This window comes from Micropterus salmoides, unplaced genomic scaffold (genome assembly GCF_014851395.1).
Source record: "Micropterus salmoides isolate LMB-PRFRI ecotype aquatic unplaced genomic scaffold, ASM1485139v1 Ms_hic_scaffold_17, whole genome shotgun sequence".
Taxonomy (NCBI): Eukaryota; Metazoa; Chordata; class Actinopteri; order Centrarchiformes; family Centrarchidae; genus Micropterus; species Micropterus salmoides.
Window position 1 is genome coordinate 32,779,026 of NW_024040817.1, and position 26,788 is coordinate 32,805,813.

The window sequence follows — 26,788 nt, forward strand, 5'->3', positions numbered from 1 at the left end:
CTGCAACCAGATTTCTGAGAAGACAGGTTTTGAAAAACCATCGAGCGACTGCAAAAGACCTGCAGCAAGACCTAGTGGCAACAGGCACTGAGGTTTCAGTGAGTACAGTCAGGAGTGTACTGAATGCAGACATTTCCATGCCAGAACTCCAAGACATACACCACTACTGTCCCAAAGGCACAAGAAACGTCCACTCCACTATGCTCAAAATCATAAATAAGCCACAGATGTTTTGAGAAACAAAAGTGGACCTTTCTGTTTCGATGGATCTGGTATGTCTGGAGGAAGAAGAATGAAGCATCCACTGATAAGATTACTCGTCCCACAGTTAAGCATGTTGGTGGCTCAGTGATGCTCTGGGGCTGCTTTGCATCCTCTGGCACTAGAAACCAGCAGCGTATGGAAAGCAAGATGGATTTATTGGAATATGAGGAAACCCTAGGAGAAAGCATCATGCTATCTGTGAGGAAGCAGAAGCTTGGGCGTCACTAAACCTTTCAACAGGACATCCCAAGCATACCTCAAATTAAAGAAGTCCAGTCTACAGTGGCCATCACAGTCACCTGACTTGAACCCCAGAGAAAATCTCCGGGGGGACTTGAAGAAGGTGGTTGCAGTACACAAACCCAGGAATATTTCTGAACTGGAGGCCATTGCCCATCAGGAATGTTGCCAAAAGCTGGTGTCTGGCTATGTATCTCTACAAAGACATAGGAAACCACTTAAAGCATTTGTTGTGTTGAGGTATTTAAATTGCTTTTGTTGGATTTGTTCATTGTAAACAGCTGAAAGTCTGGACACATGGTAGAACTGCAAACCAGCACCTTGGATCATCTCCTGCTGTCTTGACCCCTGCCAACATTGCAGGAGAGTTTTGTGCATCATTAGTCATTAAGAAAGCAAGATGCCCTGATTATCAATTGTTCATAATGGACAAATATGACACAAGCCACTGTTCTTCACTGTGGATTACACAGCTGAATGTACTGCTGTCAACAAAAGAGGCTCCTTCAGCGTATGGACAAATATCAAAATAGTTGATTTTATTTATACTGTATTAAAGTTATAAACACATCAGGCAGTGGTTTTACACATCACCATAAAGACATGGGAAACAACCAATCTTGTGGATAACCTCCCAAAGCTAATTACAGTACAGTGATAATCATTTCTCTAGTCACTCCAGAACCTTATTGTTGCAGAAACAAAAACTATCAATCAATCAGTGGTTTTTCAACAAACCTAAGCTGACCAAACTATGATTTGGATGTCACGGAATTAAAGAGACAGAAAGGCTAAATTAATGCTATTGCGTGTGTGCGTGTGCCACCCCAGCCAAGTCTGGACGCTCCACTGGCCATCGGGCACACCCACTTTATACAGTGACTTGTGTGTGTAAGTGTGAAAGTGTGCGAGGCTTTCTTCATTCTTCACATAACTACTTCTGTCACTTCTCACGTGAACAACTGAGTTAACATCTTCGAGTATGACCATTCAGATCAGGTATCAAAACCTTTTCTTTTAAACGGGTCTGACCTGCTTATTTGAGCATAACTACTTATTGAGGCCTTAACACTGAGATCATCTCTCTGCTTTGATTTAGTGTTTGTGCACAGTCATCACACTCCTACAACACTGTTGTACATCTGCTACTCTTGTATATCCTCAGGGGTATTTTGTAGTGGAGTATTAATGTTTTACTTCAACTTATTATTTCTTACCTTTGCAACAAAAACTTTGTCCCCTATGGAAATACAACAGATTTCCTTAAGGTTCTGGTCTAGTGAAGTAAGCGTAGCCCCGATTCTGGACTTACCACATGCCATGGTCCTGCTGTTATCTCCTGGAACTCGGAGATCTCAGTCACTGAACAGCTCATGAAATGTGTTATACAAAGAATGTTAAAAATACAAACTCACCTGCTAGTAGGTAATCTTCAGAGCAACAGGCGGGTGTTATTGACAGGACTGCTAGTCAGCAGCAGTGCACTCTGTGCTGCCACTGGTAAATGGAAGGTTTATCACAACAATACCACTGAATAAAATCAGCCTCCTTATTATAGTTTTCCATCCTTTTTGGTTATCCTACATATCAACAAAGGTAGATTTATTTGTGACATTACAACAGGTTGGTAGTGACTTCAATAGATCAGACCATTCCTGGTCTAACCAAATCATGTTACTGTTTATGTTGCCCTTGTCATACATCATTTGTCCCCACCTTATAGGTTTCTTTCAATGTTGTTGAATATTTTTAACATTCTTCCCATCACAAATGTTATGAGCTGCTCAGTGACTGAAATGCTGGAATTTGAGAAGACAGCAAAGCAGGACAGTCGTAGGTAGTTTTGTTGGTCCTGGATAAGGGCTACTGTTGTGTGGGAAGTTGGTCTCTCTGCTTCCTCTGCAATTCATTCTCTTTCAATCATTTATCATAACTCTATTGTTAACCATTAGGGCTAGGAGTTCATTTAATGACTTGGTTCAGCACTGGGTATGGCCTTTGTTTACCATCTAAAACATTGTAGAAGCTTTTCATTTTCCTTCATTTCCTACAAATCTCTGCTTCTGATTCATTTTATAGACTTATACATTAACACAATCTGAAGATCTTTTTTAACAGCTTCTTTCAAAAACGGCTGAATGTAAAAAAAAAATAAAAAAAAGATGACCCACTATTTTAAGCATAACACATTTTTCTCCAAAGTTCTAGAGATGATCACTGCTTGTGTTTGGCCTCCAGTGTATCATCACCAACACTGAAACATGCTCTTCCTGTTGACAGTTCAAATTATTTTCTGTTATCAAACTGCACATACAGCTGCTGTGATGTTAGGTCTACATTTGGCCAGTTATTCACAGGAATAAAAAAAAACACCAAAGAAAATGGGCCCAGAAAGCAAGGCACGTTGCCAGTAGCTGTTTTCAAACAGTGTTGAAGGGTGGAATTTTCCTTTCCAAAAAGTTTAACGCTTTATTAAGTCTGTGTGGACGTTAAACAGCTGATCCTGAATGAGCACCCTAACAAACAGGCCTGGGACAACACTTGATCGCCCAGCTCCGATGATGTGCAGCCTCATCTGCGCTGCTTTAGTTCCTTCATGAACCACTGCATCTGGTGGTATTCTTTGGTCTGAGAGGGCGCCCCTCTGAGTAAGGCTCTCTCCCCTCTACAACACCATTCACACTGTATAGTCTGGATCAGTCTCTTAGCTCCAGCTGACGTCATAATGCGTCCAGCCCTCTGGTGGAGCCAAGAACACCCTTCGACCCCGATACAGGAAACAGACTATGCCCCTGTAACCTGTACGAGGAACGCCAGATTTCAAGTCGTCCATCACTCCCAGATTTCGAGCAAAAACTTTAAAACTATCCCGGCTGGAGTACTGCACCCTGTACGGTCCAGGGCCTTTTAAGCTGCCCCCTTGTTGCAGGTCCTCAATCTTCACCAGTGGGGCACTGTAAATCTCTTTGATAAACTGTTCATCATATTTCTCTTTTCGCAAATACGATAAATCCTGTTTGGTAAAAGGCACAAATTCAGTGTTTAGCTTAATATAGCGAAGGTACTGGTCAAAGAACTGACCTAAACTGACGCCTTTCCGGCCAAAAGTGATAGTCCGGGAGATTTCCGGCCGGATGCAGGAGCGGTCCTTGCGCTGCTCTGGCTGACGCATCCAGTCGTCCCAGAAGGCAGAGGGCCATTTGAGTTCCAGTTCATCCCACATCTCCTTCAGCAGCATCCATCCCAGACCAGGGAAGAAGTCTGTTCTGTAAAGAAGCTCAGCTTTGGATGGATCCACCAGGGCATCTCTGCCATTATCATTCCAGGCAGAAACACACCACAGGGTGGGGTCAGAGCGCAAGATCGGGTACAGGGCTCGGAAATACTCAAAGAAGTCTGGTGCCACCTAAATGAGAGGAGGGAGATGCAAAGTAGTGAGATGGTACTGTTTCAGAGATACAGTCCACACAGTTCAACAGACCTTCATTGAAAGGTCAGGTCACTGCAATGAATTTACTTCACTTAACTCTTAGTTAGTTTGGGCTGATCATTTATGTACCACAGAACCTATAGGCCTTTAAAGAATAATTCTTATTTTCACAGCTTTGCCCATAATTTCTAGTAATAATACAATTGTACTCACCAAGTTCTTTGCTGAGTAAGTAACAACAGTAAGTCAAGGTTGAAACAGGACATTGGTCTGCAAACTGATGTTTACAAAAGAAAGTTTGGGTAATAATTTTATTTTTCTTATTTTTTTAATTTATTTATTTATTCTTAAAATAACAATTTCAAAAATCATTTTGATGGTACACTTAATTAGGTAGAATGGCGTCTATATCATTCCCAGTTTCTTCAAACAAAAGGCTGAGATACAGACGCAGAGCTGGACTTTCTTTTGGACAAGTCCGTAATATTGCTGTGTCTTGTGTTGTCACACTTGCTTGATGTTTGGCTGTTAGCAGAGTCGTTGTCTTGCTAGTTTTTTATTATCATAGCAAATGCACGTGTACCGCTGTCTTTATTCATGACAGTGGTGAACTACACTCTGAAATAGTAAGGACACCAAATCACACAAAAAACTCACATAATGCTGCTTTAACTTGGTGATTACAATGCAATTAATTTACAAACAAAACCCAAAGTCTGATAAACTGGAAGTATTATTTAAATGTATGTTTTGCTCAAAAGAAAAATACTTTTGGATACACAGCAGCAGTTTTTATTAGGACAAGTACCAAAAACATTGGACAGGGAGGTCTGTTTGTTTTGCTGTTCGAACAAATCTTGCTAACCTCAAACTTGATATTCTTGCTAGCATCAGTGCACACTTTTTTATGGCTGCAACATGAATTACATCACAGACAGACATTTTAACTTGGTACTAAAAACATTAATGATGGCTCTGTTCCAACAATTACTCAAGTACAGCAATTACTGTAATTAAGTGTTAATGTCAAAATGTCTGCCTATTTGCTGCTATTTTAGTCGTTTCACTCCACATTTTCCCACCAATCTTAACAAATTAACAGAATTTATCAGCTAAATATCCTGAAAGTATCAAAGACTAATAAATACATTAGGTTGTTAATATTGTGTGAGCAGCATTTTACTGTTGTGGCCGCGCAGTGTTGAGCAACTTCAGTTTAATCCAGTGGTACTTGATCTAGGGGTCAGGCACCGTCAAAAGTTGACAAGATACATCTGAGGCCTGGTGAGATAATGTTTTTGAATGAAATCATGTGAGAAGTTCAGAGGGGAAATGTTTCTCTTCTAGCAAAATTGCTAACGAATCATAGAAAACTGAAATGTGAGGCCTCACCTAGACAGCTTTTTGTATGGAGTCACAATGCAATGCATTGTATTTTCTCAGCATATCATATCTTTTAAATGTAAAGTCTTCATCTGAAAAGTAACTGGTGACTACAGCTGTCAAATAAATATAGTGGAGTAAAAATATTTCTCTCTGAAATGTAGTGAAGGATATTTAAAAGGTAGCCTAAAATAGAGACATTCACATAAAGTGCAAGTACCTCAAAATTTTACAGTACTTGGGTAAATGTACTTGTTACTTGCCAACTTAGAACAGCCTCTATCTTTAGACCCTAGATTCAGAGAAGGAAAAACTCCCACCAATAACAGGAGTATAGGAGTTTAAGCCACTGACAGTGTTATTGCTATTTCCGTGGTTCAATTCCATCCTAGGAAACTTGCTGAATCCCCCATATCTCTCTCCCCTCATTTCCTATCATCTCCACTGTTGGCAATGAAAAAGGCAAATGCACAAAACACTGATTGCAATACGTCTGTATGGTAGGTCCACTGGATGCAACGTCTGCGTGCTTCTCCCTTTAAGACTGGATGCGACATGTGGCCGTTTGAGAAGATGTCATCGTTTTTTAAAGACACATGACTGATGAAAAGCATCGTGATCTACTGAAATACCAGTGGGGGAGGCAAAATGCATTATGGGACTTGTATTTTAAAACGTTTTTAGCCTCTGGGTGGACCAAGTGGGAAGTTTCTGGTCAGAGAACTGAGGCGAATGCACAAGTCCCTTAAACCTGCTATTCTATCTACTGTGTGTACGGCCAGTAGGGGAAGACTCTTCAGGTTGCAAAAAGAAGTCCAGCTCCATTAGAAATAATGGTAAAATGAGCCTACTTCTCACGTGATTTATTACCTCAGTAAACACTTTCATAATGAATTTATGGTTTCAATTGCTAGTTTCAAGTCTTCTTCAACACAACATGATGTTCATTTAGTAAATTATGGTCTCATTTAGACCATAAAGCAGAGTATGTTTTAGGGCGGGATTATCTGTGATTGACAAGTCGTTACCGGGGTGACCTGTCAATCAGGCTAGAGTGACTCGTACCTACAGCACGCGGCTTGTGCAGGTGCTGGTCATATAATTAGAATATCATCAAAAAGTTGATTTATTTCAGTAATTCCATTCAAAAAGTGAAACTTGGATATTATATTCATTCATTCCACACAGACTGATATATTTCAAATATTTATTTCATTTAATTGTGATGATTAAAACTGAGAACTTATGAAATCCCAAATTCAGTATCTCCGAAAATTAGAATATTACTTAAGACCAATACAAAAAAAGGATTTTTAGAAATGTTGGCCAACTGAAAGTATGAACATGAAAAGTATGAGCATGTACAGCACTCAATACTTTTGCCTGAATTACTGCAGCAATGCGGCGTGGCATGGAGTTGAGCAGTCTGTGGCACTGCTCAGGTGTTATGAGAGCCCAGGTTGCTCTGATAGTGGCCTTCAGCTCTTCTGCATTGTTGGGTCTGGCGTATCGCATCTTCCTCTTCACAATACCCCATAGATTTTCTATAGGGTTAAGATCAGGTGAGTTTGCTGGCCAATTAAGAACAGGGATACCATGGTCCTTAAACCAGGTACTGGTAGCTTTGGCACTGTGTGCAGGTGCCAAGTCCTGTTGGAAAATGAAATCTGCATCACCATAAAGTTGGTCAGCAGCAGGAAGCATGAAGTGCTCTAAAACTTCCTGGTAGACAGCTGCGTTGACCTTGGACCTCAGAAAACACAGTGGACCAACACCAGCAGATGACATGGCACCCCTAACCATCACTGACTGTGGAAACTTTACACTGGACTTCAAGCAACGTGGATTCTGTGCCTCTCCTCTCTTCCTCCAGACTCTGGGACCTTGATTTCCAAAGGAAATGCAAAATTTACTTTCATCAGAGAACATAACTTTGGACCACTCAGCAGCAGTCCAGTCCTTTTTGTCTTTAGCCCAGGCGAGACGCTTCTGACGCTGTCTTGTTCAAGAGTGGCTTGACACAAGGAATGCGACAGCTGAAAGCCATGTCTTGCATACGTCTGTGCGTGGTGGTTCTTGAAGCACTGACTCTAGCTGCAGTCCACTCTTTGTGAATCTCCCCCACATTTTTGAATGGGATTTGTTTCACAATCCTCTCCAGGATGCGGTTATCCCTATTGCTTGTACACTGGCTGTGAACAGCCAGCCTCTTTAGCAATGACCTTTTGTGTCTTGCCCTCCTTGTGCAAGGTGTCAATGGTCGTCTTTTGGACAGCTGTCAAGTCAGCAGTCTTCCCCATGATTGTGTAGCCTACAGAACTAGACTGAGAGACCATTTAAAGGACTTTGCAGGTGAGTTAATTAGCTGATTAGAGTGTGGCACCAGGTGTCTTCAATATTGAACCTTTTCACAATATCCTAATTTTCTGAGATACTGATTTGGGGGTTTTCATTATCAGTTATAATCATCAAAATTAAAAGGAATGAACACTTGAAATATATCAGTCTGTGTGGAATGAATGTATTATACAAGTTTCACTTTTTGAATGGAATTACTGAAATAAATCAACTTTTTGATGATATTCAAATTAAATGACCAGCACCTGTAAATTTAACCAGCGCCTTTGAAAAAGCTTATTAGGGGTTAGTTTTAGAACAGTTGTTCGCTAGACAAAATTATCAGCCCTGTTAAAATGACATGGGGAGTAGCTTTTTCAGACAAATTTACCCTAAAAAAACCCAGACAGATCCGCAATGACCTGGAGGTAATAATAATAACATTTTTCTTTGTTTATTGATTTAAAAAAAACAAAACATGAACACAAGTGCATAAGCAATCATTTCCAATAAAAGCCAAAGGTGTAAGCTGCTACAGAGGCTGAGAAGTTTTTCAGAAAACCTCAAAGTTTCAGGGGGTTGTTTTCGAACATTGCATCAGGTTTTAGAATGCTTTTTTTTAGAGGGTGCCATAGTCTTTAGAGAGAGTTTAGAGAGATTGGCCAAAACAAACGGGGAGAGTTAGTTCCTGAGTTTTCAGTAATAAAAACAGAGGAAGCCAGAGAAGAACAGTTACATAAGTAAACCCAGATTTTCCTTGCTCACTGGCAAAATAATTGCTGATTTACTCAGTTTCTCCCTGGAGCTGCTGGTTGAAGTCAAAATAAATTTCCTGTCATTTATAAATTCAGCAGCCAAAAGTTCACACTGATGTTTTTTGTCCATTTCTAATTTTACAACTCATCTGTTCAGCGCCAGCACATGTAATACAATCATAAGTTAAATACGCTAATCTCTTGGCACACCTTGGTAGCTGAGAGGTTATAGCACATGCCACAAAAACGCAATGCCACCGGTTCCCATGTGACCAGTGACCTCTGTCTGCCTCTTCACTGCTCAAATCAGTCTGGGTTTTTTGTCAGCCCACTAATATGGGCAGTGGTTAGAGCGTAAAGCTATTACAAAGTCTGAAGCTGAGGAAGCGGTCTTCAGTGATGAATTCTTGAGACAATCATGGAAACAGTGGGACTAGCCCCAGTCATCATTAACCCACATTTGAATGTAAGCCACATGTAATTTCACTTTAACCCTGGAAATGTTAACCTGCCTACCAGTGGGAGCATAATTACAAGCTCATGGTGTGTCTCCAGACACTGTTTAAACCCTCAGACTTTTACTGTTTCAGTTCTGCTGGAGACCCCAGATAAGGCCCAACACTGTGGAAACATGCACAAATGCAAAAACCAGGACTCGGTGTCTCTGCTACACTTGAGGATGGCTGAAACTCCACTGCCAACATCGCATAGTGTTGCACTGTTAACCTGTAACTACCACTAAGCACACTATACAAACCTCTCCTATGTCCATGTATCATGGATGATAATGCCTACTGTCCTGCAGGGTAATGTGAATAACAACATCTGACAGCACTCACCTCCAGGTCATCCTCCACTATGACCACAGTAGAGTGGGAGAATGTGTTGAACACTTGGTTGAGTGCCCAGCGGTAATGTCGGGCGATTTTGTAGTAGCCCTGGAACTTCCTGTGCTCCGGCCGGACCCTGATGTCTGACAGGTCTGGTTGGCTTATGTGTGTCACTTGATCTCCATATGAGGCAATCACACGAGCTGTCTCGGCGTGGCCACAGTCTTGGCTGACAATGACAGGATACAGTTTTGGAGAAGGGCGGTACTGTATTAGTCTGTCCAGGCTCCGTTTTACCGTCACTCTGTCACAAGCAATAACTAAAATCGGAATGACGACCTCTGGGCTGCCGACGGAAGTCGCCAAAATATTGTTACTAACAATCTCTTTCTTATTTTCAGTGGCCTGATGCTGTTCTACATTGAAGTCTGAGGCTATCGTATGAACAGGCTTCTGTGTATGTTTTACTTCAGTTTGGTCCGCGTCACCCACGCCGTCTTTGAGGGGAAGTGGCGGCTTCGTTGGCTGATGGACAACCAGTTCTTTGACTTCTTTTCCATCATACGTTTCTCTTTTCCCGATGTCTTTCTGCCGAGCCCATACTGCCCTGTAACTCTCAATCTGCTTCAGTAGCTTCTTCTGGGTCTCGAGCTGGATTTCGACTTCTTCTGCCAGCCGGATCACCTCCCCAGCCAGGTTGACCCGGCCTCCTTTCCCTCTGCTCATGCCCCCCCACTCCTCCTTTCCTCCTGGTTCGGCTCCACCACCTTCTCCGAGGCGACCAATAGGAGGGCGACCCCAAAGATAAAGTAGAAGCAAAGCATTCCAGGCGATAAACAGAAAAGCACCGCATAGTATAAGAGAACCTTTCTTGCGCACCATGGCCCACTGACAGGAGAAAAGGGATGGGGTAGTGGAAGAGGCTGCAGGTAGGGAACAAGTGATGGAACCAGAGTGAGAATCAAGACAGGCTTGATATCCGGTCACATTGTAATTCAAATTTGAGAGTCATACTGTCTTTTAGTCAGGAGGAAGTCAGGAGGAGGGCTGTACAATTTAAAATGAATCTACATGGTCCTACTGTGGAATGCATGCATTCCATGAAATCCCATAGAGATTGTGTACTTAGCTGAGACAGGACTTAGAGGTTTAGGCAGGGGAGGTTGCAAAAGGGCAGATGAAAGTTAAAAAAAAGGGGAAAGAGGGTCACGTTGGGTTGAGGGAATGTAACTCCTTGGAGGTTATCCTTCAGCCATTATCCTGAAAACAAAGCAGGAAAACAAATCAGCAGAATAAACGCAGCAAAAGAGAAAACTAAACTTCTAAGAAAACCATGGCTCACATTTATTTAGGTTTTGACTGTACCGAATACTTTCAAGCTTCAAAGATAATGCTGACTCTGTCAGGTGTGTCCTCTTCAAGGTATTACAGTAAAATGTAATGATATTTTTACCAGTGATAGACACTAGGAAGGAGATAATAATAATAATAATCTTTATTTGTAGAGCACTTTTCAAAAACAAGTTACAAAGTGCTTTAACAAGTTACAAAGTGCTTTAAGAAGTGAAAAGACAATAATACACAAAAGACAATAATACAAAAACAATACACGATAAAAGCAAGATGAATATAAAATAAGTAAAATAGAATAAAATAAAAAGGGATAAAATAAAGTCAAATAAGATCGGGAAAGGCTCTCCTATAAAAGTATGTTTTAAGAAGGGACTTAAAAGAGTTAACTGACTCAGCCGACCTGATTTCCTCGGACAGGCTGTTCCAGAGCCTCAGGGCCCTGACAGCAAACGCTCTGTCCCCTTTAGTTTTCAGTCGAGACTCCGGAACAGACAGCAGACCTCTGCCCGAGGATCTCAAGGTATGTGCTGATGCGTATGGGACTAAAAGGTCAGAAATATAACAAGGTCAGAGGCCATGAAGAGCTTTAAAAGTGATCAATAAAATTTTAAAGTCAATTCTAAAACATACTGGGAGCCAGTGTAATGAAGCTAAAATAGGAGTAATGTGGTCATATTTCTTTGTTCTGGTTAAAAGCCTTGCAGCTGAGTTCTGGACAGTCTGGAGTCGATCAATAGATTTTTGGGTTAAACAAGTGAAAAGGCTGTTGGGACCCGATGACCAGGATTTCTGTTTTGTCTGAGTTCAGCTGGAGGAAATTATTTGACATCCACTTTTTTACTTCACAAAGGCAGTCCGGTAAGTGAACTCAGCATTCCAGGGTCTGTGGATCTGACTGACAAGTACATTTGTGTGTCGTCAGCATAAATATGAAAAGAAATACCATGTTTATGGATAATATGTCCAAGGGGAAGCAGATACAAGGAAAACAAAATGGGTCCTAAGACCAACCCCTGAGGCACACCATATTTAACTGGACAGAACGAAGAGACATAGTTGTTTACAGACACGCAAAACTTCCTATTTGACAGGTAGGATGAAAACCATTCTAGGGCAGTACCAGAGATCCCCACCCAGTGCCTCAGTCTGTCTAACATGATGTTGTGATCAATGGTGTCAAAAGCAGCGCTAAGGTCCAGGAGTACCAGGAGTGAGCACATGCCTTCATCAGCAGACATTAAAAGGTCATTGGTGACTTTAAGCAGGGCAGTCTCAGTGCTGTGGTACTTCCTGAAACCAGACTGAAACTTTTCAAATAATTTGTTATTTTCCAGCAGCTGTTTGGACACAATTCTTTCTAGAATCTTTGCAATAAAAGGCAGTTTTGAAATTTGTCAAAAGTTTTGTGGGAGGGAGGGATCTAAACCAGGTTTCTTTAAAAGTGGGTTCACGCAAGCCGTTTTAAAATAATCAGGTACACAACCAGTAGATAGGGAGCTGTTGAAAACAGAGATCAAATGGGGCCCAAAAGAATCCATTACTTTCAGTAAAAAATTTGTAGGTATTATATCAAGTGGGCTGGAGGACACTCTCATTTGTAATACTGTTTTTAAAAGCTCAGATAAGTCGATGGGATAAAACTGGTTAAAACTCTCTTGTTGCTGGTGAGGGACCAGAAAAATAGTGTGTTCTCGCATCCTTAACCATGTTATTGTAATTAATTAATAAATCCTTCAGACTGAGGTAATGGACTTGGAGACTGGATTATTTCCATCTGCGCTCTGCTTTCCTGCATTCCCTTTTTAGGCTGCGAATGCTGTCATTTATCCAGGGTTGCTTACTAGCTTTAGATGTAGGCCTAACCTTTAGAGGAGCAGTAATATTTAGTGACAACAAGCAGATATGATTGAAGTGATCGACCAGATTGTTGGTGTTGGAATCAGACAGGTGTTGGCTTTGGCTCTGAAAGAATGCGCAAAACTTTGAAACACTTTGTTCATTAAAGATGCGAGAACACACGGAGCTTGGTGAGGCGGCATGAGTAACAGGCGAATCACAGTTAAAAACAATACATCTGTGGTCAGATATGGTCATGTCCACTAATTCCACAGAGGAAATGCTGACACCCAGGGTAAAAACCAAGTCCAGTGTATGACCACGGTTATGTGTTTGCCCTTTGACATGTTGTCTGAAGTTAAAAGAAGTGGCCATATTTAAAAAGTCAGTTGCATTAACATTGGTGGGGTCATCAACATGAATATTAAAATCACCACAAAGAACAATTCTGTCTTAATTTAAAACTAGTTTTTTATAAATTATAACAAATATGATATAACGGTGATGTCCCCTATTAATTGTTTTGGCCAAAGATCAAAGATCGCAGAAATGTTAAATGTCTTTAATGTTTGCTGTAGGAGGGATTTTTAGCGTGTGACCTCTCCAATTTGGTACAGCAAAATTTCACTAAATGTACTATGTGCAATACCAATGTTTTTCTTATTATTATCATATTATCGTAATATATATTAGTGTTCATAATCCCTAAGAACCCCCCCCAAAAAACAATTCTGAATATGTATCTTTCAGGACCTTTGACTCCCTCCCCGCCTGCTCTTACCATAATTCCACCACTTAGGCACAACAAAAACCAGATGGCGGCTGGCTTTACCAAGGTTTCGCATCCAGCAGCTCATGTTACCGCAGTGACTGAAACCTAGCGCTCATATTTTCCTCTGCTCCGCTCGTTTTCACCGTCACTTTCTGCCACGTAGTTGTCCTTTGAAGAATGAGGAGAGGACGCTAGCTAAGCGTTATTATGCTGCACAGTGTGCAGGTGACAATCATTAACGTTAATTGATTTTATTGATCATGTGAAAGTTTAGTAGCAGCAGTCATTCATTCAACCGCTGCCTCTCTGTGCTGAACAGACACATCTCTGTTGTGTGCACACCACAGACATTACGTTATCAATTAACCTCTTAAGATAATCGATTATTGACATTTGTGAATCAATTCAGAATCGTCCAAGTCGCCTCACGATGCATCTAAAAATCAATTATTTTCTACACCCTTAATATGTAGTGGTATTAACATTACTGCAATAATACTGTATTATGCATGTATGTATAACCATGTCACTCAGTTGAACATTTGCTGGTTCCTCAGCTTTACATCACTGTAAACTGAATCTCTTTGGATTGTTGGTAGGACAAAACAAGCAACTACAAAATGTCACCTGGGTCATCTGGAAAATTTTGCTTGTTGTTTTTCCAGTATTTTTTTTTTAGACTAAATGATTAATAAATGAAACAGAAAAAAATGTTGACAGAGTAACTGTTACTGAAAACAGTTCTTATTTGGTTTGTCCACAAAATTAGAGAATTCCTTTCCCTTGATGCAAAGGGCAAAACAACATGAACTGCAATACTTTTAACAACTAAAACATGTCCAGCTGTCTGTAGCACCAAGATTATCTTGTTCACTTATTCTTTGATCAGTTAATTTAAATCAAATTTTGCCAATTTTAGACTTTAAACCTCTTGTGCAGCTCCTTGTGTTAGACAACATTTAAACATTTAAGAACATTGGATTATTTTACTAAATAAAAAAGGGTTCTTGTTGATGTAGTATAGGGGGAAAAAATTATATTTCTGTACAGCATCATATCGGCACTAGTGTCAGAAAATGTAATGCTCAGCCCTACTCTTGACAGTGTAACTGCATATTGCAAAAACCTCTCATCTCATTTATTATACTGCCCTTATACTATTTAACTGCCCACATTTAATGTCAAACAGGCACTGCAGTACTTTCTGTTAATGGTACGGTCAGGTTTAAACAGAATCAATATGGATGTTTTCCAGTGCAGAGGCCCAGCAGTGTTACATTCCTCTGGAGAAGTGGGGATGGACGTGAAGTGTTTAGGTATTTCTGGAGGCTCACGACCCTGAACGCTGACACTTTATCCGAGATGTTCAGAGGACCTGCCAGGACATCCTGCACATCTCTATACCACATTCATACATTCCTGCTATGCATTTCCTTCATTATTTCCTTCATTATCAATGATTATGAGGATTCTCGTAAGAGGAGAATGCAGTTAAACAGTTCAGACTATTTTAATGATTCACTGTTTTCCACTGAAGCCAAAAATGGCAGCGTACTGCTGTCTTTTCCTGCCTACCAAGTACTCATGGCAGGACCAGATTCAAGTCAATTCTGAAAATCTGTTTTAGAATGATGAGACAATGTTAAAAATCAATTAGTTAACAGACCTTAATTCAGCAGTGCAAAGAATCCAGATGACTTAATGAGATACTGGCAGATGTGGTTGTAAAATATCTACTAACAATATTTTAGGACTGCCCCCTAATAATCTACTAAACTGTTGAGAAAAGTCTTGGAAGTTATTTATTCCTGTGTTTTGAACAACAAGACTGATGATGTTACACCTGTGTTGAAATAAACATCACAGTTCAGTCTCATTGGCTGGTTGTTCAACTCATTCAGAAATAGTACAGTTAGTCGTTAACAAACCAATATTAATTAATTTTTTTTAAGGGACTCATTATTACGGTTTGTTATTCCTCTGTAATGCAGCACAGTTTCAGCAGTCTTACTGGTAACATTCTTTCTTAGCCTTGGAACTTAATATATTTTCTGATGCCCCCAAAACATATTTAAATAACGAAATGAATATCATATATGTGCACCAACTACTTTATCTTCAGCACGGAGGCAGCCCTACTATATTTTTGCACTGAAGCCTCAAACTGTAGTTACAAGTACCAGCAGCAGAAACTGCATTTGGACCATCGGGACACAAAAACTCTCAGATGAATTATATCATAACAATACAATCGGTAAAGCAATGGTCAACAGGTTAGTCCAGTGCTGAAACAATCATTCAGTCATTAACCTCTGAGAAACATTAACTCCTGTGTATTCTTGCACCAATTTAGAAATGGATTCTTCTTTGCAAATTTATGCTGCAATCTATGAAGAAAAAAAAAATTGTAAAGAAACAGGAAAATGTTCCATATGGATGAGAGCGTTAAGACCTGATGGAGAGGGTGAAGAGCGCTTATAAAATACTAGCCACCCTCTCTTACACCACGTTGCTCTAGTTTTCCACTTGCTCACTGTGATCTGACACGTAAAAAAAAAATCTTAATGAGAATAATGGGCAGCGACTGGATCAGAGGGCCTACATCAAACACCACACTGTATGATAATGTCTCCCAGCTCTCAACACCTCCTGTCCTAGGGTGAAACAGACTTGCTCCTATCAGCTGACATATCCAATTTGTATTTGTCATCGGCTCAAAAATTGTAATGCGTGTCCCACCTGAGGTGAAACAATTAGAAAAGCTTGTTGATAGGTGTCTCAGAAAAAAACACTAGTATAGATTCATTCTACAAGTCAATAAACAAACTGATCTTGAATGCACCAGAGGCTACTATGGGTTGGATGTGGCTCAGGAGGCAGAGCGGGTCCTCCACTAATCAGAACGTCCTCCAGTCTGCATGTCAAAGTGTCCTTAGGCAATACTAAACCTCAAAGTGCTCCTGATTTCTGTGCCAGAGTGTGAATGTATTAGTTTCTGATGAGCCCCTGGCATGATAGCCATCAGTGTGTGTGTGTGTGTGTGTGTGTGTGTGTGTGTGTGTGTGTGTGTGTGTGTGAGAGAGAGAGACATGTAGCGTAAAGCGCTTTGAGTGTTCGGAAGACTAAAAGGAGCTATACAAGTACAGTCCATTTAAAGGTCATTCCATTTCAAAAAGAGACATGTATAGTTTATATTTTAGATTTTGTTCAATCTATGTATATGCTATTTAACAACAAAAGGTTATTCTGTAAAATATTTCATTTTCATACACTAAACCCCAAGACAGGGTTTAATATCTGCAGAGCTATTGGCCTACTCATGGCATTTGGTATGGGCAAGGACAAAACAGTATACAACAGTCCAAATGATTGAAAGGCACAAGCAGCTGTGAAATCTGTTAATTTTTTAAGATTCCATTGAGTTTATTTCCGTGTTTTCTGCTTAAATATTTCTGATTTCTGTTTTACGATTTAAGCACAGTTTGTCTTCAGAAAGTCTGTGGAATCATGTGGTAGATTAATAAAATGTCAACTATTCAATAAGAAAGTATTACAAATGTAATCAATATCAATGAATATGATGCATCTATGCATATAGAAATATTCAGATGTATTGTTTGCGCAATTATTTATGGGGACAATTCACAGTAAATATATTGGATATAAAAAACTGTAATACTGTTATATAGGGGACAATTGACAATGCATTGTTGCAGTATATGTACTCTGAATTGTCCTATTAAATAGGTTATTACTTGACTAGGACAGCCTCCATATGCTGCTGGACTCGTGGTAATAAGTGGGTCTGACGGAGGCTACTCTCACATGGGCAGCACTCCTCCAGCCTTACAAAGTCTGACCGGACGCTTTTCCATTTTTTCCAGTGGAATATCTGACTCCGCCCACACAGCCACAAAGTCTTAAATGAGCTTGTGTCTTGGATCTGCCGATGTTTTTGCACTTCTGAGAGTTTACTGAAGTTATGAGCTCTGACTCTCTTCAATATGACTGCAACACCCACAAATGACACCAAAACATAGCATTCTGCATTTTACAGTTGATTCCATTTTTATTATCAAATGCCAAAATTCCATCTGTGTTTTTGTGGATATCATAGGGCCCTAGTTATATTTTCCATTAATGGCCCCTGACAAAGGAAAATGAGCAAATGGGGAGACCTAGGTGTGAACTCAGCTTTCAGCTATGATTGGTCAGTGACCTGTGATGTCATGTGCTCAACAACTTCTGCTCACTCTCTTTTTCTCTAAACCCGACCACCAAAGCTGTTGACAGCAGCAGCAGCTGTCTCCAGCGTGGCCTTGCATGGCCTGGGAGAGGAAACTCTCTTCCAAGCTGCAGCAACATGAGTGCCAGCCTGAGATCCCTACAAGCCAGCTCAGTTAGCCAGCCGCTACAACACAAGGCCTTAACTATCAGTACCTGAGATTTAGCTGTACAGTCAAAGTCCAACCTCCCATGAACCAACAGGCTACAGAACAAATGCTGAAATGCATACACAGATTTCCAAATACAAGGACTGTCGACAGTGTGTATGAGAACTGTTGTAAACTGATGGATGGATGAAAGAAGTGAGTGAGTGGAGGGTGAAGGTCACACCAACTCCTCCACAGGAGCTCCACAGCATTAGAAAAGCCTAAACCAATTAGTGCTGATAAATATAGGCCAACAATAATCTCGTAAGGATGGATGTTGGACTACGAGAAACAAGCACTCCGATTAGTAATGAATCCCTGACTGTGCTTCACTGCTCAGCTCTGCAGGCTAGTAACAACTCCACACCTGTTTATCTCCATATTACTGGCACCTAACAGAGAACCCCCACCCACACGCTACAACCGTGACCCTTGCTTTATTATTATAAATGTACTTCACACTGTTAGCTTACAATTGTGGTTACAGTACTTCCTTTTTATTTACTTTTATTTGATATAATTCTTATTTATGCATCAATATTTTTTACAAATTTCTTGTAAGTTAAAACCTACTTGGCAACAGACCCAATTGTGAGCTTATTGTTTTGGGTGTTAAGCTGTTCTTGGAGCTCTGCAGACAGACCTGTGCTGGGGTTTATTGTGCAATATCAGCAAGAACGCATCGGTGGAGGCAGATGGCCGCCCACCTTGAGCCATGGTTCTGCTCGAGGTTTCTGCCTCTTAGAAGGGATTTTTTCCTTGCCTGTGTCATATAGTGCTTGCTCATAGTGGGAATTGTTGGGTCTCTGTAAATAATAGCACAGAGTACGGTCTAGACCTGCTCTATATGAAAAGCGCTTTGAGATAACTGTTCATGTGAAGTGGCTCTATATAAATCAGGCGTGGAGACCTGGTGGCCTAAAGATACAGTTATATTCTTCAGGAAACTCTGATCAAACAGCAGATCAGTCTCTGTCTGTTGATAAACTGTAGGAAAAAGTTTGACATTTCAACTCTGGCAGCGGGCGTGTGCGTGAGACGAGAACGACCGCGACAGTTTCACGGGATCACGCCAGCTACACAAAGGCTGTTACCATGGTTACCTTGCGGAAGGCTTGTTTGTCTGTCTGTTGATGAGGAGCGCAGAGCGACCCCCGTGGATCAAAGCCTTATGAAAAGGCCTCATATAAACCCTGTCACAACCATTCACAAGTAATGAATTTATAACGTGCCTTTAAAAAAAAAAAAACCTTTAACATAAGAACGACTTCAAAAGCAACCATTCATACAGCAAAGTGTATATAGGCTACATGAGTGATCAATCCACAACAACGTCAAAGTAAACATTAGACAAAACATACCCAATTTATCCGATCCTTATGGTCAACTCAGTGTTGGGCAAATTACTCAGAAATAATACAGCTACTTACTAGTTACTTAGCATATAGGCTACTCCTTAAAAAAGTAATATTAGCTACTCTATTTATTACTGGGTGATATAACGGCACTCTATCCTGACGAGTCCAAACCATCAGTGGCAGCAGCGGCTGGAGTTTTTCCGAGTTTCACGTTGCTGTGCTGCTTTAGCTTATGTTTTAATTAAGTAAAGATGTAGAATTGTTGGCGGTTGAAAGCTTTTTGCTGGTCGCACAAAGTTTACAATGGACGACAACGTTCTTTGCATCTTAGACTGTGACATAATAATGGCAATAACGTTACTTACAGCTGTCAAATATAACTCTCCTCCCTGTTCTCCTGTCTTCCTTTGGCTTTTTGGCTAACAGCTGACTTGAACAACATAAGGTCCGGTGCCCTGCAGCGCGTTTAGTAGCGCAGCGTTACTTGGATTAGTAACCGTTTTAAAGGAAATAGTAATCCGTTACATTACTCTTTACAGGGAAAAGTAATATTGCAGTATTACTGCCCGACAAGTTACCACTGACGCGCGAGAGCGACTGTGGTACACACTGCGCAGGTGTGGAAAGAAATAGTTGCTGATACCTTCAAAGTAAGAAAACTCTACAGTTCAGCCTGTAGATGTCCTCAAATCCTCTCCATTTCACTCGGCCAGCTCCTGTAACCCCCCCCCTTTTTTAATTACAGATATGCATGATTCACGTGGGTCAGATTTTCACATCGGAAAATCCTGAATTCCGGGTTAATCTGCAAAAATCACATCCCTGATAAATAAAATAGACTTTCAGCAGTGTTCGGTGTGCTTGCGACATTGCAAGTTCATTCTTCCAAGAACGTTCTCTCCAAAAACACAGACTTAGCATTCTGGGATTTGAGAAACACCTACACTGTAGATTTTTTCATTGATCTTCTGATTTTTTTTCATTTTGCCTATAAAATGTCCACAATTTGTATGTGACAGGCCATCACAATTTCCCAAAGCTGAACATGACAATTAATCAGTTGCTGATTAATATTCTGTCAATAATTGATTTATCAACAAACTATTTCAGCTCTACTTGTAAAAGGTGTTTGTCAAAGAAGAGATATACACTCAGTTGCCAGTTTATTAGGTACACCTTGCTAAAACTGCAGTCTAATACAACAGGCCTGCAGTAAATTTTACCTTCATAAAGTTTCTAATGTTCTGTTTTTAGAATATCAGTGAGGGCAGGCTAAATAACAGAAACACCTCTGATATGCAATACAGTTAAACAGCACCACAAAGTAAACCCTCTGAAATGACCACAGAGTTGAATCAACAAAAACGGAACATAACGAACCTTCATACTAACACAACACTGTAGGCCAGCTTATAGCTTACAGCATGTTGTGTATCCTTAAGCCCATTCCCACTTTCCCAAGGGTCAGAGAGGACGAAGAGGTAACTTTAAAATATGTCCGTGTAATAGTGTATTCGCGGCTACTCATTACATTCCTACACTTGTAACACCTGTGTTTCCCCTCATATGCTTTAACAGTAGTGGTGGACCACCACAGAATTATTTCACACCGTTTAACGATGTTTGGTGTACGCCAGAACTGGGATCAGCTCTGAGGGGGGTGGATGGATTAGGCACTTGGGTGCCATCTGTAACGCCTGTCCTCATTGACTCATCCTCCCAAAATGTGGAGGTCGTCGAACCCCCCCCTCTGTGGTGACGTGGTGAAGGAGGGGACCCAGCCACAGCATCCTACCAAAAAGGTAGCTGGCGGATGTTGGAGATTTTTAGGGATCTGCATAACAAAGGGGGCAGGGACAGAGAGGAGACCAGAGCCAGAGAATATGCTGTGAGGGAGGAGACAGGCTGAGGCTGTGGAGAGTGACAGGAAGAATGCTGTTAGGGAGGAGCGCCTCCTGGCAGGCCTCGAGAAATTACTCCACAAATAAAACAAATAACTCATTACCTGCTCTGTCATTACTGTTATGCAAAATCTTTAGTCAATCACAAGTAAATTACACGTTTATCTGTACAGCACGTCATGCAACAAGTGCTTTATGTAAATATTTAAAAAGATAGGTACAAAATAAAGGCATTATATATACAAAGCACCTCAGGCTTCAGATGTAGCTGGAACAAGGCCGGTACACCTCTGCCCCCTCAGTTATTAGAAAGTTATTCCCCACTGTTAGTCATCATGTCTCTTTGCCACTTGTCGATCCAAGTGTCATGGCATCAAACATAATGTGCCCAAAGCTTTGTGTGGAACCAGGACGTATTCACGCGTTTTGTTCTCACTGTTGCTAGCAGGAGGGACGGGCAGTTCTTTCACTGCTGCTGGTTGTTTCCCAGATGTTGTGTTTGCTGAAGATGTTGAGCTTGCTGAGTGAGAGCATGTGAGGAGGGGGCAGCGTCGGGTAACATTAGTGTAGTTTATCAAAGAGTGACAGGCACAGCCTACTGTCTTGTTTGCATGACACTGAACATTGTGTGTGTGAGTGTGGGATTTAAGAACGTAGTTTAGGAATAAAAAGTCTAGTCCTTGAAAAAGAAAAAAAAATCTACCTTTGCAGTTTTGACTTATTCCCACAATTTCATCACAAAAATGCCCAAGAACATTGCATAGCTATTTTTTGAAAGGCTACTGTAAGATCAGGTATTTTGGGCCACAACAATCAATAAAAAGGCCCGCAAAATCGTGAAGGCAGATATTTTGAAAGTCAAATGTTGTGATCATCATTTCAGGTAAGTGAACAACGGCCTTTTTAGATTTGAGACAACACTTCCCTGACATGTATGTGTACTAATGGAAGTATTCAAATTGAGACACACTGCCAGAGTCTCCAAAAGTAGAATAGGAGAAAGAGCGTTCAGCTATCAAGCTCCTCTCCTGTGGAACCAGGTTCCAGTTTGGGTTCAGGAGGCAGACACCATCTCCACATTCAAGAGGAGGGTTAATGCCAGTTTCACACACAAATTTTAAATTCACATCGCGTTTACTGCGCGAGTTTGACTGCTCGACTACTCGCACAAGCTGCCCTCGCTGTTAAACGGCTCTGTTATCAGAGCAGAATCCAGTCCGACTGCGGATTTTATTTGTCCAAAGCCCCGGCTCTCTCTTCCAGAGCTCCCCGTAGTTCAGCAGCTGTTTTTCAGTGAGCACAGACTCTGTCCCTCCGCTCTGCCCGGTGTCCCTGTCCTCTACACACACAACACTCTGAAGCAGTTGGTGACATCAGGACAATCTGATTTTCCTGTGCATCACCTACAGCGTGACCAGCGCACGCCCTACAGCAAATCACATCCCTCCACGTCTTTGCATTGACTTTGAATTTAATTGCACCGCCCCCAGCGCTCGCATCAAACTGTGTGTGAAACCAGTAAAGACTGTCCTCTTTGATAAAGCTTATAGTTAGGGCTGGCTCAGGTGAGTCCTGAACCATCCCTTAGTTATGCCGCTATAGGCCTAGACTGCCGGGGGATTTCCCATGATGCACTGAGCTCCTCTCTCCTCCTCTTGCTCTCCATCTATATGCAGCCTAGTCCCAATAAAGGTATAGAATGTGATGTAACGATAATTAATATAAGTGTGTTAACCATTTTCCCTCACACACTTTGCGAGCACAGTAACACTAATCGCTTGGCTAGCTTCCATCTCCTCAAGGACATCTACATGACAGGTGCTGTTATAAGAACAGCGTAACTCCTTTAAGGATTCGGGATGTGCGCAGAGTGTGTGTCCGAGCGGCAGAATTGTACGGTGTCGGTTACAGTGCGTCAGGAAATAAATGCTTCAACTTCTCAAGACCAACAAAGATCTGTCTGTTACTTCCCAAACTGGAAAAGTGAAGCCCGTTCTGCGCTAACAAACATCAGACTGCGCAGAAAAGCTGACAGTACGTCCTTTGGGTGCTATGTACCTTAACATTAGCTACAAGTGACTTCTAAGTTAGCTGCATGTCATTACTACCTAGTCCAGGTTTGAGAATATCAGGTACAAGTTGAGACTAAACTGGTGTACAGCTCTGTCTTGTACACATACTAGTAGCCTACATCATAGTGGTTTCATTATTTTTCAGTTTTCAGATGAGTCTGACAAACTGGTTGTTATGAAAAGAAAGGACGGTGGTGATCGAGGAGGAGCTGAGGTTAGTAAAGCAAATTAGGGATGTAAACTAGTGCTTTAAAGCTAATGACGAGACGTTTCTTTAGGATTTAATGTGCTTATGAAATGGTTGGTAATTATACAGAAGGGAGGTGGTTCTCATGTTGCTTATACTTTAATTTTTACAGATAAATGTCAAAAGCCGGAACAATTGTATCTAATGTCTGAAGTTATATTAACAGGGTTTTCTTGCCGTTATAAGGCTTAGGCTGTGATGCCCCAAACTGTTTGTGTGCTGTGACATTAATGTAAAATCATTGTGGAGAGCATCAAAACAAAATGTTAACCTAAATGTAACGATTGTAGTTCCTTCCCAGTGACTTCTTTAGCAAGTTTAGTCCTAAAGCCTTTTGGGTGTTGTTTGGTTATTACCTGCTCTAGCCTTTCTTTTCTTGGGGGAGACAAACCCCCTGACCACCATCACCACCAAAACCTTTCATCTATCGCTGACCTAAACCTATGGGAAAACACTGAAATTTTAAGCTATTCTGATTGGCATCATTTGCTAATGGGCACGACAGCACTGCAGCTGAGACACGTTTTAGATTCAGAGATACAGCATGCACAATATGTGCACATAAATAATTTCGCTTCACCACCGCTGCTACAACTCCATCCTAGGGGACACACTGCACATACTGTATATACTCAAAAATCTAAGTGTGAGTATGGAAGGATGCAAACTGAGACACAGCACTGCTCTATATGAAAAGTCCATGAGATCATTTCTGAACTGGCGATATTTAAATAAAAGTGAATATCTACTCAATCATACTTTACCAACCATACTCAAACCTTAAAATGTTTCAAATCTTTCAGATTATTCTACTTTTACAGCCAACAATGCAGTTTAACATCAGCTTTTCAACTTCTAGCCCTCACACCCTCTCTCTAGTTTACTAATGTGATTTTAAAGAGTTGATCCTCTTAAAAAGAAAGAGACAACATTAACACTCTGCAGCAGCCTGGCCCTGTAAGGACCGTCTTGACCTAAAAAAAAAAAAAAAAACACTACATGCTGAAAAATGAGGAAAACGAGGCAGACAAAGTGGAGTATGTAAAGTCCTGGAAGTGAGCAGAGAAGTGTCAAATAGTAGCAGTCAGGTCTAAAGTATGAAGTAACATGCTCAAAAAGAAGTGAACTCCAGAGCTAAGGAATAAAGTGTAAAACTACCCGTACCTGAGCTCAGGGCTGTCAACACATCTGTCAGGTCTTCCATCCAATACTGCAGTAAGTTACAGACAAGATGATCTAGTTGTAAACGGGAGGGGGGCAGAGGGAGGGAACTGTTGCTCTTCTCTCAAACTGTACCAGCTGGAACTCTGTTCTTCTGTAACCCCTCCTCCTGACTGGGCTGACTGGGCTAACTGGGGGACCGAACAGTGGAACATGCGACGGGACGTGTACCATCCAGCTCATGGTTCATGACTACACTGTGGAAAGGCCGATGAGGACTGGTGGCAGGAGACCCCTCTTAGTTTGCTCCCACTAAACATTTACATGCAACGTTACATTAAACTGATGCAAGTGTCCACGCTGCAAACAGGTCACCAGCGGTGCAGCTGAAACGGCTGGGTTAACGTTAAGCTTCACACTTCTTTAAAGCTATTAAACGAGCTGACACCAAACTGTTGGCTAGCTAAGTTAAACCAAGGACACAATGGATGTTACATGCAGTACCTCTACAATGATTTCTGAGCATCAGAACGTATTTATTCATGATGTCTTAATAGCCGCAGACATGCTGTTAGCTAACCGGCTAACGCCGAGCAGCAGCAGCGAAGGTTTTTTTAGTCATCAGTCTTCCTGACCAAAGACCTGGTTGTAGCAGCTGAAGCCGGTCCCACTCACCTCTCACATGCCGATCTGAACGAGTCGATGCTGCTCGCATCTTGAGTGGAAATGACACATCAATTTGCAGCACTAATCAGCTAGTTGGCTAGCTAGCTGGCGTTTGCTAGCCGAGCCACTCTATTTCCTTCGGTGTCACATTCACAGCACATCTCTGTGTTGGCACACAGCGGAGCCAGCGCTGCTTGCACCTCCACCTCTGGTTCCAATTACCCCCACCCCGGGTTCTTTCGCCAGCACCACAGCTGCTAATGCTAGCAGCCCACAGCGTCTACTCCGCTACAAACGTTCCTCTGCCGCTGGCTTTGTATCCACAATGACACTTTGCTGCGAAAAGTATTTTCCTCTTCCCTGGCTCGGCTCCTGGCACTCCAGCGGGGTCCACCACAGGATGCCTCTTCTCCTGTATGATGACGGCATACTCAACAAAGTACACTTCCGGATTATCGACTCGTTTAGGACCGAGTTGACCCCAACAATTAGGCCTACTTTTCTTACTACAAACCTGCCACACTGCACACTAATAACCGGGACTGAGAAAGATAAAAGGCTGGTCAAAACTGAAGCACCAGAGAGATTTCTTGACTTTTATTCTCTAGAATGTGTCACGCTCCAAAAACACCTGCATGCTTTCACTTCCCAGTAGCATCTTTCAGTAGAACTACGTTTGAGTAAACTGTATTCTAACAACAATATGACGTAACAGAAACAGTATAAATATATTTAATGTTAATTCTATTTTAATATGCAAGGATAATGCAATTGTTGACTTGCACCACTACTGTATAGTGTATTACTAGGCACTATCATTATACAGTGTATGTTTAATATATAGTTGTTGAGATCATTTGTTTTATGACTGGGCTGCTGTAACACGGCAATTCAGGGGTTTACACTGCCAAAGCTAGTGTGAAATAAACATGTACGTAAACAGAAGAATTGTGCTATTAAAAATGTATATACAGAAAGTCGAATTAAAATAATAATAATTAGGTGGGTAGGTAGATTTATTTTGTCTCAATATAACAGGCTATAAAGTGAAACTGAGTTTGTAACTCCCTTCTTATAGCAGACAATATACATTAATATAGAATCAATTATAAAAATGGTAAACTATCTCTATAAACTATCATCAGTGGAGCAGTGCTGAGGATGAATTAGAGTTTAAGAGTCTGATAGTTTGGGGGAAAAAGCTGCTCTGCAGTCTGGCGGTGTGGCAGCAGAAATTTCTATATCTCTTCCCAGAAGGCAGCAGGGTGAACAGGCTGTGGCTGGGTGGCTGCTGTCCTTTAGTATCCTTTGGGCTCTGCAGACACCTCACCTCACCGATATCACTGATGCTCGGGAGATGGGTACTAATGAGCAGTTTTAATCACCCGCTGGAGAGTTTTTCATTCATTTTGGTATTTTATCTAATTGTTCCCTTTGTAATGTGCTATATACTTTGTTTTATCAAGTGTTCTGTAAATAAAATAAAAATATTATAATTATTAATGATAGGTTGTAGTAATTATTAATATTCTGATTATTATTATTAGTAGCATTCTGTTGCTGTATATCAAGTGTCAAGAAATACAAAATTGTTAACTCAAAGTGCATTAACTCATTCACCCAACAGAATCTCAACGACAACTGAAACACTGTTGCGGCTGTGGCTCAGGAGGTAGAACGGGTTGGCCGTTAATCGGAAGGCCCTGGTTGCGTGTCGTGTGCGTGTGCGTGGCAAGATACTGAACCCCCG

The 26,788-nt window shown here is 41.2% G+C and overlaps 1 protein-coding gene across 2 annotated transcripts; it reads right to left on the bottom strand.

Moving 5' to 3' along the window:
- Positions 1–1,016: 1,016 nt before the first annotated feature.
- On the bottom strand, positions 1,017–25,734 carry mgat1b (alpha-1,3-mannosyl-glycoprotein 2-beta-N-acetylglucosaminyltransferase b). 2 transcript variants are annotated; one of them, XM_038724997.1, is made up of 3 exons: positions 25,048–25,734; positions 9,249–10,499; positions 1,017–3,910 (listed from the first exon to the last, which is right to left on the bottom strand). In XM_038724997.1, the coding sequence occupies exons 2-3, from the start codon at positions 10,119–10,121 to the stop codon at positions 3,209–3,211; spliced, it is 1,575 nt and encodes a 524-aa protein (XP_038580925.1). In that variant the 5' UTR covers positions 10,122–10,499; positions 25,048–25,734; the 3' UTR covers positions 1,017–3,208. The 2 variants fall into 2 exon arrangements, with proteins under 2 accessions (XP_038580925.1, XP_038580926.1); XM_038724998.1 differs by lacking the exon at positions 25,048–25,734 and adding an exon at positions 24,376–25,038.
- Between the last annotated feature and the right edge of the window lie 1,054 nt (positions 25,735–26,788).

Bases quoted from the DNA above. Each gene is read 5' to 3' on its own strand.
- mgat1b (XM_038724997.1), bottom strand. From the start codon at position 10,121: ATGGTGCGCAAGAAAGGTTCTCTTATACTATGCGGTGCTTTTCTGTTT. The intron at 3,911-9,248 runs GTGAGTGCTGTC...CCTCTCATTTAG, and splicing joins TAGTGGAGGATGACCTGGAG to GTGGCACCAGACTTCTTTGA.